The 21,579-nt window shown below is 40.7% G+C and overlaps 1 protein-coding gene across 1 annotated transcript in view; it reads left to right on the top strand.

The window, feature by feature from the left end:
• Positions 1–212: 212 nt before the first annotated feature.
• The window catches only part of ccser2a (coiled-coil serine-rich protein 2a), a 47,405-nt gene continuing 26,038 nt past the window's right edge, over positions 213–21,579 (top strand). The window contains exons 1-3 of the mRNA XM_054599766.1: positions 213–262; positions 12,506–13,995; positions 14,083–14,294. Of these exons, the coding sequence (XP_054455741.1) occupies positions 12,549–13,995; positions 14,083–14,294 (1,659 nt within the window). The 5' untranslated portion in view covers positions 213–262; positions 12,506–12,548. The remainder of the gene's footprint in view (positions 263–12,505; positions 13,996–14,082; positions 14,295–21,579) is intronic.

Below are 21,579 nucleotides of genomic sequence, written 5' to 3'. Positions count from 1 at the left end.
AAATAAATATATATATAACATTTCAACATAGTACAGAACAGACATCAAGCCCACGGTTAAAGCTTTTCATTGAACTTTTGCAATGACAGCTCTGGACTAACTATTACTTCATTAATAAACCATAAAATTCAAAGTGGACGACTAACTTCCTCGACTTGGTTGCTCACTTTTTTTTTTTTCCAACAATGTTATCCGCAAGAGAGCGAGCAAGTGGACAGTTTGCTGACCCCGTCGTTGAGGCTGTAAACATGCATTAATACAGGTAAGTGCACCATGGATCAGGTCACATATGCCCTGTTATGAGTGTGTCATTATGGGGAAACAATTCAACTTACTGTGTTGGCAATATTTACTGCCTTTTGTATATATTGAAGTAACAAAACTCTCATTTCTATGATGTGTAGTCAGTATTGTTATATAATGTCAGTATTTGTTTTTTATTATACTGATCATAAACAACCCAAAAGAGCTTCTGATAAGGTAGTATTTCTATGTGATGCCCAGTGGAGCAGAAGAGGCCATGTTTTCTGACGTCACAGCATCAATCCCCCCCCCCCCATCAGTCATAACATGCCCTATAAAGAGTTACTGTACCATGAGTGAGAATTACCCGGGCCTTTATGTAACGAGCATATTCAAAGATCCATATTATATAACAAAACACAACAGCAATTGTGCACACTGAGACCATAATGTAGATCCATTGGTAAAGCATATTGGAGCATTTCTGCAGTGTCTCCACCGTGTCAAGACACTTTCTCTGTACGGCTCTATGGTTAATACTTGAGGGGAACTCTATCTTGGTGGAGCTGCAGCGTTGAGACGTATGCTCCACATGCACATGTCAGGATTAAAGGGTAACTTAAGATGACTCACAAGCTTGCATGCTCCACTCACACAGGAGTTCAAATTTAACCAGGGTTTTTATACCATGCGGTGGAGCCCCACATATTCATATTTTTATACCACAACTGAAGTTACTGTCAGTCAAGTCTCTTAACTGTGTGTGTGTGTGTGTGTGTGTGTGTGTGTGTGTGTGTGTGTGTGTGTGTGTGTGTGTGTGTGTGAACCATTTTAGGTTGTGATCTATTACAGCCCAGACAGTGCAAAGCGCCATGGCATCAACATGCCGGCACAAATTGGGATAAGGCATGACCTTAGTGTAAGTGAGATAGAGACTTGTGTTTTGGGTGGGGTTTTCGTTCAAACACACACACACACACACACACATGCACACACACTTGCAAATCCATGTGTGTGTTCCTCAGGCACCTGTTGGCATGTAGTTCCTGTAGCGCCACCTTGGCTGAGGGTGTGTTTACAATCTGATTTCCCCCCAACAACAGCTGAATGTCTCCAATATGTGCCTGTCTGCTAAAGACCCCCCATATTGCAGTTCAATATGTGAGGGTTTTCCCAGAGTGTGTGTCTGTTGTCGGCCTGTTGTCTTCGTCTGTGCCCTAACCCTGAGTCTCCAGTGTGAAGACACACATTAAACCCATTACCCTGTGCATAGTAGTCATTCCAAGACACTGTAATGTGACCTCGAGGCCAACAGATAAGATGACGTAGTGTGCTTGCGTGATGCTAAAATTGGCTGCTTATAACACAGAAAAGTGATGAGTATTTGTCTGGCAATGTAAGTAATTAAAGACTGAGGGAGTCTATGTAGATCAAGGTGAGTGTTAAACAGCCTTTCAAACTGTTAGTCATGAGCTGTCTGCATCTTTAAGATTGTAGGTGTTGTATTTACTGTTTATTATGGTTTCTTTCTTATCTCTTTTATTGTAACAGTACAACGTTTTTGCTGGCACATGCCCGTAGTTTGAAATCAATGAGGGATCTAGCCGAGTACTTACAAAGCTCTGAGACTGGGCCACTCAAGTTAATGCATTGTGCATGTTTTCATGTGTGTGTTGTGGTGTTTGTGCTGTACTTGATTTGACTTTGACTTTTCTCTGATCCTCCTTGCCCTCTACTCTGTCTCTCTGTATGCGGCCTATCATTAGAGCTATACTTAGCCACGCTTATCAGTTGCCTCGGTAAGACCACAGATGTTTAGCGGCTTCGAATAGCTCAACGTGTAGCAGAGTGTAGACATTGGATCTCGGATGCACTGACAGGGTCAGAAATAATCGACAGGAGCTTGGGGCAGGAAAGTCCTTCAAAGATCAAGAAATGCCTTTTGAAAAAAAAATGTTCCATATAATATGTGTGCGTATATATATGTATTCACTAAAGGAGTACTCTTTGAATGTTATCTCATTCATTAATTTTACTTTACGATCGATGTTCATGTGTCTGTGGGAGACTAGGTGATTGATGTTGCTAGTACTAGAAATGTTAAAGGCAGCGAACAAAAATGCTGATTTAAACTGTAGTGTAAATAGGTCAAAAGGGAAAAGGTAGTGGAAGATGGCATGGTTGAGGAAAAAAAGAAAATTCCTCTTGCCCTGCCCTGATGTGGAAGACTAAGAGTTTGCGTGCGCTGACATTAAATATTAAACTTTTTGTTAAAACATTTTATCGAGAGAATTACATTTATAATCTCCTTATTTGCATTGTTATAATGGCATTGTGTTTAAGCTCTATCATATCAGTTTGTAGGATGCATACAACTTCTCTACAGAAAGCTGAACTATGACAGTATATGGAGTATTTTTTTTCACTGTGTATGAGTCCCTCAGTTCTTCTGCTTTAAATAGTGTGTTTACACAGGCGTCGCTGTGAACACAATGCATGATGGTAGCAGCAGATGTGTGTCTTTATTGGCTCGATGACAACATGTATTGTCAAGACACAATGAGCAGTCTATAGTAAAGGTTTTTCTAAATCCTGTGAAAGTGAAATACTGTTATTTTCTATTTTCATTTCAGACTTTTAAGCCGGTTAGTTATTATTACATGTGTCAAGATGTACGCCAGCACAACTTGCATTAATTCTATTATATTCAAAGTGTGGCCTTTTATTTTTAGGTGTACCTTTTTGTGTGACTTTTATGTTCAATTTGAAGTGGATGGAATAGGCCTGTTTCACAGCAGACATTTGTACTTGTCAAAATAGGGAAAGCACTTGTTACTAGTACTATCTTTGTTGGAGCTCAATAATAATGTGCATATTTATAAGCTTCTTTACCCATGGTACACTGGCACAGGTGTATTTACTTGGCCTGATTAGACCTTAGGTGAGGAAATGTGTGGGAATGTACACAAACATTGTCCAACTTCCGTATTCGCCTTATATCTACCTGAGCAGAATTCTAAATAGCTTTAAGTGAGTTTGCATTGCCTTCAAGTAGAAATGAATGAGATACAATTATATTTTATATTTTCAAATTATGTTTGAACCTATACTGAGTGCAGATTCATAAGCATGGTATGTTCAGTATGTATCTCACCAGGAGTTTGCACGTGACAGATAAAATGCATATTTGTCCCTGCTTCAATCAGTTCCTCTGTGTCTCATAAGCTTCAAGTCATGTTCTGTACTGAACGGGAGGGGTGCTCTCCCTTAAAACCTTTACATCTCATTCAATAATCCTTTAAGGCTTTGAGTCATGTGAAATTATATAGAGTCTTTAAGTCCTTGGGATCAGGCATTGGACAAATAATGTGCTGGAGACTGTGAGCCTCGTATTGAGGGTAAATGTTTAGTGTTTAGGGTAGCTGTTTTATGCTTTCAGCACAAACACTGCTGAGTCACTGTCAATCACACTCCTCCTGCTGCAATCGGCCCACATCTGTTCAAAATAGATGTTTTTCTCAGACATGATGTTTTGTGTTCAGAGCACTGCCCAGCTAATAAAAGGGTGTATTTGTTCTCGGTTACTCACAGTTGTATTTGTCACCGTCATTACTCGTTCAACGTGTCCTGTTCAAAGAAAAAAAAAAAAAGGCTGTCCCAAATGTCTATGGGGTTACTTGCACTGACCTGCAGTTTATATTCAAATACTGTGTTTGCATGGGAGGCTCAACCGTCACCATATAATGGACTTCACTGTGCTATTGTGCCTGTCTGTGCTCAGAGCAATTTACACAACCACCAATGAGTATGCGGCCAGTGAAACCCAGACGGCTCCTGAGGTGAATAGAAAGGTTACTCTATTGTATCATCAGACACTCTTTTTGGATAAGATCCCCTCTAGTTTCATCAGTTGACTTAATACCTCTAATCCCTTTGAAAAATGGGTCACAAGGGTATGGCAGTTGATGGATAACTGTGGCCTCATTGTGTATGAGGAGGCCTTGTTCTCCCTGGCCTCATGTGAGACTGTTTGCTAGTTACTGCAAAGGCATGTGCTGCCTAAGAAAATAATAGAGATCAAGGGGGAAGCGTTTTTTAAAAGAACCAACCTGATAGGCTGAGTGGAAAGGAAGGAGGCACAGGAAAAGTTGGGCAGAGAGGAAATAGCAGTGTATTGTCCATTCACAGAGGACAAATCCACAAAGAACATGATCTATTAAAAGCTTATAATTTTGGCTATGTTTCATATTCAGGGCCTTATAATAAGGTTCTTTTTGAAAGCCTTGTCTATGACCTCTCATGACAGGCCTGTGTTTTGCAGTGTAACAGCAGATATATAAGCTGGAGATGTTTCAATTGAACTCACATGTCAGTGTGAAGAAAAAGGCATTTCAGCAGAAGAGTTGATGTCATTGTTCTGGTATGAAAGAAAACTTTGTGGGAAGGCAGGCGGTTGCTGAACTGGCCATAACTCTACAAGTGATCCCGAGTCCTATTTGCTATATAAATGTGTGTGTGTGTCTCGGTGTGTATGTGTGTGTGGTCGTTGGTTCTGTTCATGAACCATGTGAGAAAACATGCTCAAAAAGGATTTATCTTTCACTGAAGGGGCTCTGGTAGCGGTGCATAATCCTAAGCATGTGCCTGTACTTTTTATGACCTAAAAGCATGAAACTTCAGTATAACATGATATAAGGCTTTATATAAATGTTACTTTTAGGGTTCATTTAGTGGTCACGTTCTCACCATAGCTTTAAGGCAGACTATTTTATATCATGTCTGACATCATATAGAGAAATTAGGTGTATATCTTAATAACAGATCATAGAATATGCTTTCACAACAGCTTAAATTACTATTTGTTTGCTGCCAATACACATTTCAATAGATGTTTTTCATAGATGATTTCAGCTTTTCAAGGAACAATTATCAGATGATTTGCTATGAATTCTGCACAGGAGCTCAACAAAAATCTTGAAATAGCTTGAAACAGCTTGAAACAGCTTGAAACAGCTTGAAACAGCTGGACATGATTGGGTTGTTTGCTTGTATATAAAGTGAAATGCTACTTCTCTGCTCACCAAACTTAGCTCCAAACTCTAAACTATTGCGAGGCAATGGCTACAAAAAAATGATTAAAACACATATAATGTCTTTTTATTGCAAAAAGATAACAGTTAATGCCATCAATGTTTCTCACCCATTGCACCATAGAGTCAGTTCATGTGAGAGAGTTTTTATCACTTAACTTATTTCGAACATTGTTGGCAGCAGTCGTGTGATGTCTCACTTATGTGATCAATCAATAATGTGATGTCCTTTAGTCTCACTGAAGTTTGATTATGCTTCAAAAAGAAAAGTTAGCCTTGGGCTGCTGGCCGCCCTGCCTTCGGCTACCATCTACATAAACAACCGTAATGAACTCGCTGACGGTGATTGACACTTGCACTGTCGCCCTCGTGGCCAATCAGAAGGTGAGAATTAAATGGAGCTGTCAAATGCCCCGCAGTCCTCTCGAAGTGAGGTTCAAGTGAAGTTCATATGGAAGAGAGAACAGATTCTCACATCTCTGTCTATTCATGCCGTACACATAGATTTTAAACTGAGTGATGAAGCAGTGAGAGCAGTGGTGTTAGGAAAATGTGAATACGGTGATGTGTGTGTGGACATCTGGGCTGCTCAAACAGGGAAGATAATTAGATCCTGCCAAGTCCTGCCATGACTTCTACTGCTCAGCATCACACCTCAGAAAGAAGGCAGAAGTAGCGTTTTTCTTGTGTCAGGGTGGGTGTCGAGGACTGTTTCTGTATCGTGACTAGTCAGTGGTATGACTCATTTTGGTTCAGACTTTCTTTGTCACATTCTTGGTTCTGTGCATATATCCTATATTAATGCAGGACCACGAAAAATATTTCTCTCCACATTTCAGAGTCATTTTGGTAGAGAATGTTTTCAGGCTAGAATTAGCTCTCAAAATCGTCGATTTCGACAAACACCAATAAAATTATATTTAACAGCTGACTTTTATTGAGGCTTGTTAATAGAAGCCTAACATGAAGCAATTTAAGAGCTGAAGTCTATCTTAGAAACCCTGTGTTGAAGCATTTGACTTTATTTTTGCTGATGTGGGTGAGATCACACTCCCTGCTGTGATTTATCCTGGCATACTACGCTGACAAACAGAAGATATTGAGGAACTGGCAAAGCTCGTATTGTTTTACTGCTGGCACTCAGCTGAAAACGGTTGACTGAGTGGAACCAGTACGCTGTCAACCGTGAAATGAGTTTGGGGAAATTGAACCCACAATGAATCTTTATGAGAACCTCAACATATTCCTCTTTCCTAGAGTGACTTTTCATGTGCAGCTGAGTGCCAGACAGGATCTGTTTCCCTATATTATCCCTTCTAGTGATCCTCATGGCATTATAAGGCTGCAGCATGCATACTGAAAATTCCTACTTTAGCTTGTTGGTAACATTTCTTGAGCTGTGAGGATTAAGTGGCTTAAGTCTTTAGACTTTGTACCATATTGTGGATAATTGATCAGATTTTTCTTCCAGCTACAGATCTCTTTTGTATTGGAAATTAGTATATGAACTATGTTTCTTTTCTTCTTTTCGTGTATTTTCCCGAAAACCTAATTTCTCCTCACCTCTCCTCTCCCACTTGCAGCACACTGGGTGGGGCTCCTAAAAGATGCCCTATCAAATATTAAACGCACCCATAAAGGCTCTATTCTCTCCACCCACACACCCATCACCACACACCAAACACGTCACATTACACACACACACACACACACACACACACACACACACACTCTCTCTCTCTCTCTCTCTCTCTCTCTCTCTCTCACACACACACACACACACACACAAACACTCACAGGCACACATGCAAGGAGAGCAGCAGACAGATCGACCTCTGAAGAGTGTCTTCCTGTTCCTGTGCTCTTTTCTTTTTTGAGCCCTACCTTACTTTCAGTTTAGATGGTGGAGGAAACAGAATGACAAGGCAGGGTGTAGCTATGACTGTGGGATGAAGATGATTGGACTAGTCAACACAAGTTCACTGGGTTAAGGTAATGCTTTCTAATCTACTTTTCTCTGGTGCATTATGAGCAAACAAAGTGATGCAACGTCATGTCTGTGTGTCTGTTCTGGTCCAACATACTACAACATGCGACGTGTTGATACTGCAGTTCTTAATGTAGCATGTTGCCACACCTTAACTCTCTTTCTGGACTTTTCTCTACTCTCTCAACAACACTCTGTTGGTCTCTGCCATTCGATCTACCACAGTTAGTATACAGCATTACCCAACCCTCTATGCTGTCTCATTGGATTAGCATCACGTAGCATCAGTGCAGCCCCAGCCCAGTATTGCTTTCACTCAATACACATTAGCCTAGCGTCAGTGTTGCTTTCATCCCTGTCTCATTCTATTAGCCTGCTCTAATGGCACTCTGTTAATCTCTTCAGGGACAGAGCTATGGCTCACTACTGCTCTGTCCAAATGACGGGCCTGGTTATTACTCCACTGGGACACTGGACTCCGTCAATAAATGGAAATGAAGCTGCACTTTGGGTTATATTCAGTAGGAAGTGAGAAAGTAATTTGGGCTACATTTGATTGTCAGGTTATAATTATAAAGCCTTCATTCATTCTCAGATCGCAGACTTTGAATTAGATATCATCAGGCCTACATATGTTCTTTAAAACAATGGATCTGTACTGTTGTTGGTAGAACAAGCCCTTGGATTTGTTGGGAGTCTTCACAGACATGAAGGAGATGGCTCTGAGATAGTAGTTATGTGTGTGTCTGGGTGGTTCTTTGAAAGAATATATTGTATGAGTGTGGAGCCAGCTGGATGACAAACTTCAGACAGGGGTTATACAACTATTGATCCATATAATTGATTGGTTTGGCGCTATGAAAGACAGATTTACCAAGATGGACGGAAAGATATATAGAGAGAAGATGGAGGTAGGGAGGTGTTGCAAGTTGCAGCTGCCTTCAACATCATGCTATTTATGAAACAGTGCCAGAAGAGAGTCTTCATCTTTTCTGGCTCACTCCAGGCATCCTTCCTGTCTTTCACTCCACGTTTTCCCTTCTGTATCTCCCTTTCTGCAGTTGTCTTCATTATGTAGGTTAACCACAGTCCATGAGGGCTTGAATTGCTCAGATATGGTTTTTTGTTTTTTTTCAAATGAGAAAGCATTCTTCTTGTTAATTCTTGCTGAAGTTTGTTTTTGTTAGTATATTTTCAGAATCTGAAGTTTCAAACACTGCTGTTGTATTTAGGAAGCTATTCTGAACATATAACTATAATTGACCACTCTACACAGGAAATCGTAGCACCAGCAAAGCCAGCAAAAAAAAAAAAGTCATTTTAACAAAATCAGAGTCACCATTTATGAGTGCACATACAAGGAAATAGAATAACAGCTAGAAACAAGGAAGACAAAACTGGACAAATAAAGGCAAAGATAATAAAAATCACTTCATGATCGCTTCATACTCATGTTTACATACAGTATACTCGTCATCAACAGTTAATATTCACTACTACAAGTAAAGGAAGTTTTGATTTCAGTTTCTAATATTGTTTACTCTTTCTTTCTAAAATTCATTAGAAAAGGGGATTACTCTTTGTATAAGGCATCCCTTACTCTGGATCCTCCTCTGGGGTTTCCACAGTCTGAATAAAGTCTAATAAAATTCTCCCCTACTAAATCTTTAAAAATTGAATGAAGGAGAGTTAAGAGAGAAAAGATGGATGTAGCTGCTATTGAGAGATGGTGCTGAGACTTTGTAATGATAGAGGACTATGAGCGTTTGGAGACGGGGTCAGACCGGCTGTGGGGGACACACAGCAGAACAGGGGATTTACTGTGTGTAGTAGAGCAGATCCATTCATGCGAAGCCCCAATGACCCAATAGATCATAGCCCTCGGCCCGTCGCGTCCTATCTGCATCCATCCTGTTACTCTTGAAGAATGCATCTTTGCAGTGTGTGTGCAGTCCAAAAGTCAAAGCTTTGCCAGAGGAGTGTAAACATCCTTTTTCTTGCAGATCAGATTTTTTTTTTTAGAACCTTCCTGCATCTCTGCCAGGTACATTCAGTCTGGTTGTCCTCTGAGCCGGAAATGAAGTAGGGCCAAATAGCCTCACTGGCAGACAGACAGAAAGCTCCCATTCCCTGTTTGACAGAGAGTAGGAAAAGATGACGTCTCACCTCCCTGCTCATCTCACACACAGGGATCACTGCTGAGAAGATAATCTGCAGGTCTATCTGGAGATCTCTCTGTGGGAGAAGTCTGCCTGCAGAGGTCTTGTCTCACAGTTTTTATTTCTTACTCTATTTAAAAGTATCTTATCTGCATCTTTATACATCCCTCTTCTCTTTGTAACCATTTCACTCCCTCTGCTGTCTTCCCTTTATTGTGTGTATTCTTAGTCTCCCTTGATGGGGAATGAAACCGTGGCAAAACCATACAAGCACCGGGTGATAATGGATGTTAATCTTGGCCCCTTATCTGTTATATAAAACAGACGCAATCTATAAAACATTGAGGTTTTGGGAAATCGAGATACAACAATGTTTTCCTTTTCAGTGCAATGAGGAATACAGACAAGAAAACAAAGATAAAATTATCAATTATTTACACTATCTCTGTAGATCTTAACGTCAAATTGAGTTAAAATGAATCAACAGCACAAACTCAACAGCACTTAGGCTTGTCTCATTGCTGTGTACATACATTGCTTTTACTGTTACATTATGTTTTCACGATGTAGAGGTATGATTATAACCCTGACATCAGTTGGAATGTTTCTTTCTGGACTGTTTTCTTTACATTATTTACCCCTTTACACTGTAAAGACGTCATGTTTTGTTTCATATACAATGCAGAGGCACAAAAGGCACATGTTTTCCTTGTTTGATATGGGTTTAGTTTAAGCCATTTACTAGATGGTAGTGAAGCTCTGGGATATGTATTTACACTACTATACTCTGGGGGGAGGGGCTGGCCTTCAGATATGAGCGTTTGACAGATGGCCTGCACGCTTTACTGTCCTACCTCTGAATGTGTGTCAAGTCAGTTAGAATGTTGTTATTAATTTGTGGTCCTCTTGAGCTGACCTCTGTCTTTGTACAAATATAAGGGAATAGGGCTGGCGGGGTATTAACCGCATTGTGTCTCTAGCACTGAGTAATAGAAACAGTCATTTCCTGATATTTTGTCAGATCCTTTTTAAATTTAAAATAATAATTTCTTAAAATGTCTTGCACTGATAAATGTATGTGGCAATTTTTACTTTTAATTTTCATTAATTGCACCTCTAAATATGCAGCAGCCCAATAACAACAACAACTCTTTTATATGACAAGAATTGAAGCTGTGGATTTCTTTATGGTGACTTAGGGTAAAAAAAAACAGCGAAGAGCACACCAGCGACCGCAGACGGACGTCTTGCAGTGGCTGTGTGATGAGTGAGATGACCCACATGAATTAACGTTTGCCACAGCAGTGTGTGGATCTGCCACGCTGGATGTGAATGAAACTTGAGAGGTTCCGCGGCCATTCATAGTAGCAAAACCTAATCGAATTGCTACCCATTAAACACACAGACACTCACAATCAACCCACCCCCCCGGGGGCAAAGAGGCTTTGGTGACCCTGCCTGCACATGCTGACCTGATTTTGTGTGTAACTGTGTGTTTTTAGTGTTTGTGCCCATGCGTGTTTATGAAACGGATTAGGGTGGTGGCATAGCCAGGCTTCTATGGTAGTGGCGAGTGTGTCTGTTTGATTGTAGACACGTGTGTCTGTGCATGGGAATGTGGGGCAGCGTGGAGTTTTTTTTTTCCAGATTAGGAGACCCACATTGAAACACAACTCCCCTCCCCCACCCCTTCCAAAATCGAGTGGATTTATGCTCCAGTGTCTGCCTTTGTGTCTTTGTGCCAGTTTGTCAAATGACTCACTCACATGCCAGACACTGCTTTATCTACTGTGGGTGAACAACACAGCAGGACTTCTTAAAAGTTAATTATTATTTGGTACAACAATAATTTATTCCTACCAGAGGGAAAAAGTCTACAGACACTTTTTAGTAACTGCTTTGCTCCGTCATGCAGATGGATCACTTTCTGCTAACCGCACCAGCCATCTGGATCTCAGTAACTTTCCTATTCATAATCTTCCAGCACTAGCCAGATGGATGTAACACGCAGGTGCACCGCCAACACATGTACACTTGTCACATGGCTGATTGGAATTGAATGCATTTAACAATGAGTAGCAGGGAAACCGCCCTGTGTTCTCACTCCACTGGATTTACATGCTGTACTTCCTCCATTCACTATTCAGTGTGCTGGCCTCCTTCCAGCGCCGGGTTCTCATTGTCCCCCGGGCCTTGTCTGTTTGCCCATGCTTTTGTTGGCCAGGGGTGATGGCGCCATTTCCTCCAAAACCAGTTCCAGCTACAGGCCATGTCATGTGTGAAACAGTTCATTTTTTAATTACCCTTAAGTTTTAGTAGATTTGATGTAACAATTAAATTATTTCCATCAAATCACAACAAGCATACTTTTCAGTTTCCTGCACTGAATTTAGTTTCATAGAGTTTTCCTGTCTACTTTGAAAAGAGTCAAGTACTTTTAAGTAAGAATTTTTTTTAAGGAAGAGACATCATGTGTGTGTGTGTGTGTGATTCAAATGTGTGGCCATGCACCTGTTGCATCAAGACAGAGATTGAGTGGGCCATTATGTCCTTCACATCCCCATGTAAAAGCATCATGCCTGACTTTCCGTGACTAAAAGTCTCAAGTCACCCTGTAAGCTTGCCAGATTAATCCCTAATGCTCCTCACTGTCAGCAATCTTTGAAAGGACAGAGACATGCAACCACAGCAGGAGGTTGGCAGGACAAGCCTTAGTATTATTAATGCTTAACATGACAGATATTTATAAAACCATTACAGATAAGGGCATAGCTTCACAAATGTGTGTGCTTGTGTGTCATACTGTGTTATCTAATGTGTGTTTTCAACTACATTTAAATTTCTTCATTACTCAACCTGTAATGGAACTTTTCATAGTGGTGTTTTTTTGTCATCAACAGGAAAATACTTGCTGTAAACCACTTAAAGTGAGATATATAGCTGATTGTGAGTCAAAGTCAAATCATGGACACTTAAATCTAATCATCTCCTTTTCTTTTTGTCTTTTTTTTGTTTTCTTTCCACAGCTGACTGTGATTTCATGTTCCTCCATGCCTTTGTTGGCATCTAATGGAAGAAAAAGCACCCACCAAGTCTGCCATGGTATCTAGACTGCCTAAGTTCGGTGGACGCTCCTCAACTAGTGGTGCTACCCCTTTGTCCAATGGTTCAACCCAGCCCGCCACCCCTACCCACGATTGTAAGACCACTCCCCCAGGAACACGCCCAAATGGTGTAATCCGTGCTTCTTCTTTTTCCCTGAAATGGAAGAGAGATGAGGGGACGACCCCATCGAGCCCCACCACCACCCCAGCCGGCCCCGGAGAGGCTCAGACACAGCTTCCCTCATTGGCAAAGGAGGTAAAGACTAGCTCTCCAGCGACACCCAAGATGCGGAGGTCAGGTGCTTTGATGGTGGCCGTTTCCAGTCCCAAAGCCATCCCCAAGCAATCCTTAATGATGAGTCCCAAAGTAGGGACCAAGCCAGGCCAGAGCCCACTGAACGGAGGTCCTAAAATGGGCCATAATGGCTCCTGCATTCCTGCTCGAGCAGGGTCAGAGTCCCGCCTAGTGCGGCCAAGGTTGGACTCCAGCTCTCCCAGAAGTAGCTCTCAAGACAGCCTGTCCCAGTCCAGTGACAACCTGAAGACCTTGGCGCAGGACAACATGGTGCGGTCGAACAGCTTCACTCACTTCAAGCAGATTCCCTCGCCCACCAGCCAGCCCATGACACGGTCCTTCTCCTTTAACCGGGCTGTGGAGCTAGCCAAGCCTCTGGCAAACACTCAGCTCCGGCCTCCAAGGAGTAGTTACCTTAAACCCCCTCAACTGAGCAACGGTAGAGTGAGTTTAGGGCTCGGAGGCCTGAATGGCAGCCTTGGAGGTTCAGGAAGTCTTGGTGGAGGACTTGGAGGACTTCAGTACAGTAGACCTCCTTCAGCTACCTCCTCTCTGCCCACCCTCTCAATCCCTCCAGCACCCAACACTCCCACCGCTTTGAGGAAGCCACTGCTCCCCAGTTGTGTCCTGACCAAATCACTGGGCGGTAGTGGGGGGGCTTTGGGCTTCAGGCTGGCTCGATCTGGGCGGGCCAAGCAGCAGAACAATCTTTTTCCAGGAAGGGTCACGGGGGATATCAGACCTTTGGCTGCCCGTGAAAATGCAGGGCTATTAGGGATAGCAATAGACATTGAACGGACCGGTGAGGCTGACAAAGCAGACTCACAGAGTGACAGTGATGGAAGCTCTGCAGCAGGAAAAGGAGGAGGAAGTGGTGGGCTTAGGAAGAGCTCTGGCCAGACAGCAGGCGAGACTCTGGAGGACATGTCCTTATCTTCTGCCTCGTCTCTAGACAGAGGAGACACCAGTGAAGACTTTCTAGACGACTTTGACTGTGTGGGAGATGTGTTCAGTGATGGGGACCTGCCTGACAACAGGAAAATTGGCAGCACAACTCAAACCCGCTTACAAAGCTTTCTCATTGAGACCCTTGACTGGGACTCTATGGATCTGGCAGGTAAAAAAAATAAATATGAAATTCGAATACAAATTTGTGTTAGATTTGTGTCAGTTGTTCAGCACAGTATTTATATATCTTCTGCAGGGCCTAAAGAAGAAAGCCCTATGCAGGACTCCCAGGGACCACTGGTGTTGTCCTCAGAGCAGAGCGATGTCCTTCAGGCTTCGTCTGTGGAGCTGTCCCCCTCCAACAGCTCTGGCGGAACCTACATGTGGGATGAGGATGGTCTTGAGCCCATTGGGGGTCCTGGGATACATCCATGTGACAACTATGATGATTCAGAGCTCAACAGCATGGTGAGTCCTAGATTCCAACTTTTATTGAATTGTGACATGAATTTGTACAATCCAACCAAAAAAAAAAAAGCATAACCTTTGGTAATTTGTCAGTCCTAATATTCTCAAAACTATTTCGGCACTGGCTCAATTTCCTGCCACTGCCTTGACTAAGTGTTGTGAGGCGTTTAAATCAACAATGAGTTTAAGCTCTTATATGTTTTGAAGTATAATATTGCAATCGCTAATATTAAACTGATAAGAAAAGTAAGCACTCTCGTTGTAACGCCTGCCAACAAGCTCCCAATGCTCCGCATTCCTTGCTTAATGCCAACTGGTAGAGATTGCTCTGTAGCATATTTTACCATGGAGGGATGGAGAGCAGCCAAAACCCTTCAGCGATGATTAGGTTACAAAGGCTAACAACTTCAGAAAGTGATTGCTAGTTGGCAAAGACTATGCTTGTATGACTGAGAGAGTTTAAGAAATGTAAAGGGTCTGACACTGACTGGTCTGATACATATTATAAAGCCCCTATTCTGGAAAAACTTTATCTCCCTCCTTTCTGGCATCAACTAAAAATCACTCTCTCGCCTCCCAACGTGTGTAGAATGCAGCAAATAGGCTTTTCACTGACTTCACATCACCCTGATGCTGGTTTCTCTCCATTGTTATCCTGTTCTTTTTAGGATTGATGTTAAGATATTACTGATCACTTTTAAAGCACGTCTGGGTCTGGCCCCTTAGCCACATAGCAGAAATGTTGACCCGTATATGATCCAGTTTAGTTCCTCAGGTGAGGCCTTCTGTTCCAAAGTTGAGGCTTAAAACTAAAGGTGACCGTGCATTTCCCATCAGGGTCCATTTGCTTTGGAACGACCTGCCTGGGGAGATAAGACTTGCAGAATCAGTAATCTCTTTTAAATCACTTAAAACACATTTTTAAAGACTTACTTTTTGTGATGTCTTCGTATCGTCTGTTTATTGTCTTTTATTGCTTTTCTTTGCTTTCCTCTTCATTTTAATCTATTTTATTGTGTTTTTTTTATTGTTTTTATCTACTGTAGTGATTTATCTTTTACTTTAGTGTTCTCTTGCTCTTGTTTGGCCTTGTTGTTTGGCTTTATGTTGTTACATGGCCTTGTAGCTTTTGTAAGTTTGTTTTTTTATATATATATAGCTGTATAAATATAGTTATTATTATTATTATTAACATGGGCACTGCATACAAGAGTTCAAGCATCAAAAGATAAGCTCAAAAGACTAAAAATGTTGGCCTATAATATTCATTTCAAAAGACATAATGTACTTATTGTTAGTTTCAGGAGCCAAACCTAGATTACCCTCAATCGCACTACATACTGACTTAATATACAGTATATTACACAAAATGAATTCCATTGATGTGATAAATCTTATGTTAGCATGCCCTGTTGTTTCAATATTATCTTATTACATATGAATTTAAGATATTTTTATCTGGAAAGAATAAATATGCAGTATTATGCAATCGTTACATCCTTCTATTTGGTCTGTGTTTAGAAGAGTTCAACTTTTTAAATAGTTCCTCCTTCCATCTGTAATTAGGGATTAAACGGGCAGAACAAAGACTGAAAAGGAAAGCAAAACTGTCGACTGGTTTCTGTCGACTCTCACTGCCGGTTTCATGCCAAGGCCTCTCTCTCCCCGAGAGGAACGCTGAGCTGGCCCCCAAACTGCTGGTTAATAGCAACGCTGGCCTTCCCTTTGGTTCTCTGTATTCCTGTACCACGGCACCTGATCTCAGGAATGTGTAAAAGAGCTTAAAATGAGCTGGATTAGAAATGATATAATAAGCTTAATGTGTTTACTACTTTTACCATGTGATGTTGACTAAAGCTTTGAGTCACTCAAAATGTAACATGAATATCTCACAATAATGGATTCTCTAGCAACTACAAAAGCAATATGGAAAGGAGGAGAGAGCCTTGTGTGTGTGTGTGTGTGTGTGTGTGTGTGTGTGTGTGTGTGTGTGTGTGTGTGTGTGTGTGTGTGTGTGTGTGTGTGTATTTGTGTGTTTGTGTGTGCGTTTGTGAGTGTTGTGTAGCAGATTAGTTGAACTGTCATCATGGAGTAGATTTGTTTGATGTTTTGAAAAGGCAAAGTGTAAAAGACATTCCATTATAGCAGAATGGAGACAATAGCTCAGACCATTGCTTGTCTATTTCACCATCAAGTGGTCAACCTATATCTTCATACTTAACTGTAAATGGACACAATATTCTAGATAACACTCCTTAAATCTTTGCAGAACTACATAATTTGAGAATAATCAAATACGGATTAGATCATTTGAATCAGTCTCAAAAGAAGCATCTTCTACTGATTTTGCCACAATCAGTTAATAAGTACAAGATCATATTAACATGACTTGACTGTAGGTCAACGCTAGATTAGGCTGTTATTAATGTAAACAATAATAATAATGTAATTTTGTAATTGAAATAATTGCCCAAAAAGCTGGTACTTGGAGAGACGTAAAGCCAAAATCTAATGTTTTCTAGTATACCAGAATGAAACAGCCACCGGGCTACTAGTTTGTGTTTGACCAGAGGATGTGTGTCTCCTGTGAGTGTAACTGGAGACTGTTATTGCTTCAGTAGCCGCCATCATTCCTGCCCGAGGCCAATGCAACGACATCCAACAAACCTGTGGAGAAATAAAGGACTTCAAGTTTGCGGCTTGTCTGAAACCTTTCTACCTTTATTACCTTTATCTTATGTTCAATGCTACCAAAGCTATATCTCAGTATAGCTCTACTGGACATATGCAGCGTGTTGTATGTCAGTGACAGAAGGGGATAGTATTAGTCCTTGCTGTAAGAGAGGGAAATGTCTGATGGTGTCTGTTGAGTGAGTGGGAGCTAAAGAGGAAAAAGAGAGTAAAAAGGAAAAGAGTAGAACCTAAAAGGGAAAGGGCTCTCCCTTTCTCTTTTAGGTTCTACTCTTTTCAAATTAGGTTCTACTCTTTTTCTGATTGCTGATGTGTGAAGATCAGCTCCATAGGGAGTGGGCCTTTGCTATATTTAACTGAGGCATTTGATTAGAGGAAATGAGCCCACTTACTGTAATTGGATGCACTAAGCTCTCTCTACCCCACCCCTTTTTCTCCTGTTTTCTCTCATCTGTTTGTGTGTCTCACTCTTACTCATTTTCCCTTGTTCACTGACTTAATATTTCCTTGTAATGAGCAAAAGAAGAACATGAATATAATCATTTCAAAAAGCAGTGTCTGTGTCCAAAATGATTTGTAATTCTTTCGGATTTATCCAGCGTTATCTATGTGGTCTGTAATGGCAAAGTTGAGACATCAGACAATGTATCAAAGTGTTTTTTGTGTGTAGAAATTTAACCAAATGTCTGTAGTTTGCCAGGAAAGCTACTCCCGCTCTGAATTAGATGTTGCAGAAAAAGAAACGCAGGGTAATTAGGCCCAAATTGAATCTTGAAAAAGGCAAGGCATGCAATCATGTCGCTAAGCAAAAAACAATAAACCCTGTTAAGAAGGATTGGAACTGCTGTTCATAGCATGTGTGTAAGCAAAACCCTCTCTGTGTTTGTTTCTTGTTGGTGTGAGAGAAGGAATTAGATATTCAGCTCCGAGCAGGTTTAGTTTGATCTGCTGCAGTGGCGTGCTCCGTCCACTTGGTGGCACTGTGCATCCTTTAGACGACACAACGTGCGTGTGCCTGCTAGTGTCTCCTGGTTTGTGTGTCCCAGTATTTTTCTGGCTATATACGGTTCTATCTGCATTCTTATGCCTCTGTGCAAAATCAAGGAGTGGGCTACCTGAGCTGATAATAACATTCCCATGATGCACCGTGCAGCTCGGTACAGTACCAGCTTTACAAAATTGGCATTGTGAAACAGAGGGCCCACTTTTCAGTGGCTGTTAATGTTTCCCAGGCCTCAGCGCAATTTATCATGCAGTGCACCAGCAACAGTAGAGCTGGGCACAATTTACATTTAAATGGTTGAAGTATTTTGGAGTATTCACACAATCATAGATGCATAGGGTATGGGGAAAAGATGGAAGCTGAAATAGGAGGATAGGGGCTTTCTGGTTTTTACATTGGGATGGACGCAATAAAAGCAACACCTGTGCAGTGAACTACAATCGAGTACAATACCTCTGCAATACATAAAATCTCTTTGAAGCTTAGTAGTTTGTTTTTCTTGTGCTATTGGACTGCTTTATACAGCTAATCTTTTGTCTCCCCTCAGTCTTTGCCTCTCAAGTCAAGGAGTTACCAAATATTAAGATAGAAGTTTAAACATAACTACAATCAACACATCTCTACCAGATTCCCATCAACCAAATTAACATATTAACAGTCTCAAATGTTGTATGCATCGCAGGGTTATTAAACTGTATTGCTTTACATAACCACCATGTGTCATCAGGTGTCACGTTTCATCTTTACGTGACCTTAAACTGTATGGTTACATTTAAACAGATAAGTAACTTTGAGAATTAGTCGAACTAAGTCTTGAAGTTTCTGTAATTAGAATTAATACATTTCCCTTTGAACGACAGCCCAGTGTCCCTCCACGCAGCATGGAAACCTTACATGGAAAACGTCTGAATGTTTCCCTTTTGCCTTTTATAATTCTGTCAGTTTTTATCCCTTCTGCTCTTGGATACCCTAATCCTCTAGTTCTCCCTTCGCCTACTCAAAGCTGTGGAGTTACCGCTGCCTCTTATCCCTGATTTATTTATTTTGCCTCTAATTTTAGTCTGTTGTTTTTACCAGGTTGGGACAGGTCAATTCATTAGTGTTTAAATGAGTGTGGTGCTTAAGCCTTTTGTCTGCAGAGCGCTGAGCCATTTGTGGAACATGCTGCCAGTGAACCAGCTATGCTGTTGCATTAATGAGGCTTAATGGCTCACCTGCTTTTGTTTGCCTTGATATTTAAATTGAAAGCAGCAGCCCTTTTAAGATAAACAATGTTGTTTGTGAACCTGTTTTGAAGCATTCAGTGCTTTCAATGCAGACCATCAATCACAACTTATGACAACTGCAGTCTGAGTCATTCCCAAAATTACAGCCTATACTTCCTATCACTATCCATTATGACTCCCTGTATTGCCGACCACAGTCGTGACTATTATTTTCCTACAGATCATTACCATGCTGCGTTTTATAACCACTTTGGCTCTCAACTGGCCCTCACATATTATGAATCTTAAATTGGCTTTTTATTGGTCCCCTGTGAGAAAGGTAATAATATATTAGCTGATTCATAACATAAAAGCACAACCACTTTTCACAGACAAGATTTGGTTGATTAGGTGTATTGAAATTATTGACTGTGTTTTAGTTGCAGTTACATGATTGTCCATGACACAGAGCATCTGTCTAATGTTTTACAATCACATTTGTTCTAGTTTGTTGTTGCTTAAATGTACTAGAACACTTAATTTCTGAGCGTATTCTCTAACTAAAGTTTAATTTGAGTCTTGATTTGTCTTTAACTCATAGTCCATCATACATAGGACTACAATTACCTTGATGCTTAGCCGCACAAGTTCAACTGATTGACACAAGTGTTCCGCATTAAGGCTAATCAAGGGATGTTCCTTGAACCTTTTGTACTGCTACATTTACTTGCTAGTGCGGATGAAAATAAAGTTTAATAGTCTTTAGCTCCCGCACATCAACTAAGTCTGATACCGGATGAGCGGGGTTTTCTTCTCGATTTAGGGACTTGATCTTCAAAAAAATCCTTTTCTAGGTTGTGGATTGAAGTCCTGGAATCTGCTACTAAATCATCTTAAAAGGAAGTTTAACAAAACAAAGAGGGCAGGTTGAATTTTTAAAATTCTGTTTAAACAATAGATTTCAAACACATTATACAAATACAATATCAATCAAATGTATTAAGCATAAAGCTCCCAATACCTTACTCTCTCAAAAGGCAGTCATCGTTATATTCAAATTAAGCAGAACACTGATTGTATACGATATAAAGCATAAACAACAAATGAAACTACATATATTGTTAATATTAGTAACTACATCTTAACAACAAACACTTTTCAAACTGCGATATAACTGTACAATGTGTAAACAGCAGTACAGTTTCTGCTTGTATGGCATTAAGTGCAACAGTACTCCTGTTGACAAAGTCTGTTTTATGTCCGAGGTATAAACACTATGACACAGGAAGCACATTGTTGTAATTTTCTCAACAATACGCATATTTTGAGCACAAAACAAAATGGGGAAAAAGATAAAACTTGAAAAGCATAGTGATTTGAGGGTTTCCTAACTCTCTTTTGCTCTGTTCTGCACCTGCCATCACTCATCAAACAATCTCACTCAAAGTGCCTCCTCCGCAATGCCTCTGTTTCTTTTGCTGAAAGTTTCCCTGTGCATTGCATAACAACAGAGTTAAACTGATAATAGAAAGAATATTGCCATTTGTAGCAATAATTCTAGTAGGGGTGTAAAAGGAGTCACGGTTCGGTGCGAGTCCGGTACAGCGGGAAAGAAACCCAAATGCATAAGGATCCATTTCTTTCATTTTATTTGAACAAAGAGTAGTGCAAGTGTCACCGAGAGACAATATCCTCTTGCTGGGTGCTGAGGTAGCATTGTGCCCACTGTCAACTTTGGTATACAATTTTAATGATAGAAATATGGAACATTCAAACATTTCTGTATTACTCTGCACAAACACTGAACAAATACTCTCAGAAAAGGCAAAAGGCCACAGCAGGCTGTAAAACTGAAAAGCATTACTGTGAAACATTATCTTTAACTTTAGAAGTGATCAGGATTTATGAGTGATTCTCTGTTATTAAGAGACACATGGAATGACATTGTTGTACAAAAGGCATCAATGCTGTAGAAGGATTAGGAAACGATCTAGTATTTGTTGCAGTATTTGATACCTTGACAATAGCAGTTGTTGTTCACAGTTTGTGGTGTACTATTTTACTCTTAGTTTCCCTTAAGCCCTCCCACTCTATACTGACAGGTTCATAGCCAAAGATGAAAAGGAGGAGAATGATACAAAATGGTATTGGTATTCTGTAATTTCTTTATGAAGCCATAATTTGGAGTCATTCTTTGGATGTTCGGACTCCCACCACTAATTCATTTCTCAAACACCCAATTATCCCTGTAAGACCAATAAGACTTTTACAGTGGGTGTAGTGGATTATCCTACATTTCACACATCTCACAAAGGTTTTATTCAGTCGAACCACAGAACAATCGCAATCCGATTGTTCACAACATTCAGAAAGACAGACGGTGAAA

The sequence above is a fragment of the Anoplopoma fimbria genome, chromosome 6 (assembly GCF_027596085.1).
Source record: "Anoplopoma fimbria isolate UVic2021 breed Golden Eagle Sablefish chromosome 6, Afim_UVic_2022, whole genome shotgun sequence".
Taxonomy (NCBI): domain Eukaryota; kingdom Metazoa; phylum Chordata; class Actinopteri; order Perciformes; family Anoplopomatidae; genus Anoplopoma; species Anoplopoma fimbria.
This window is presented reverse-complemented; position numbering and strand designations above follow the sequence as displayed.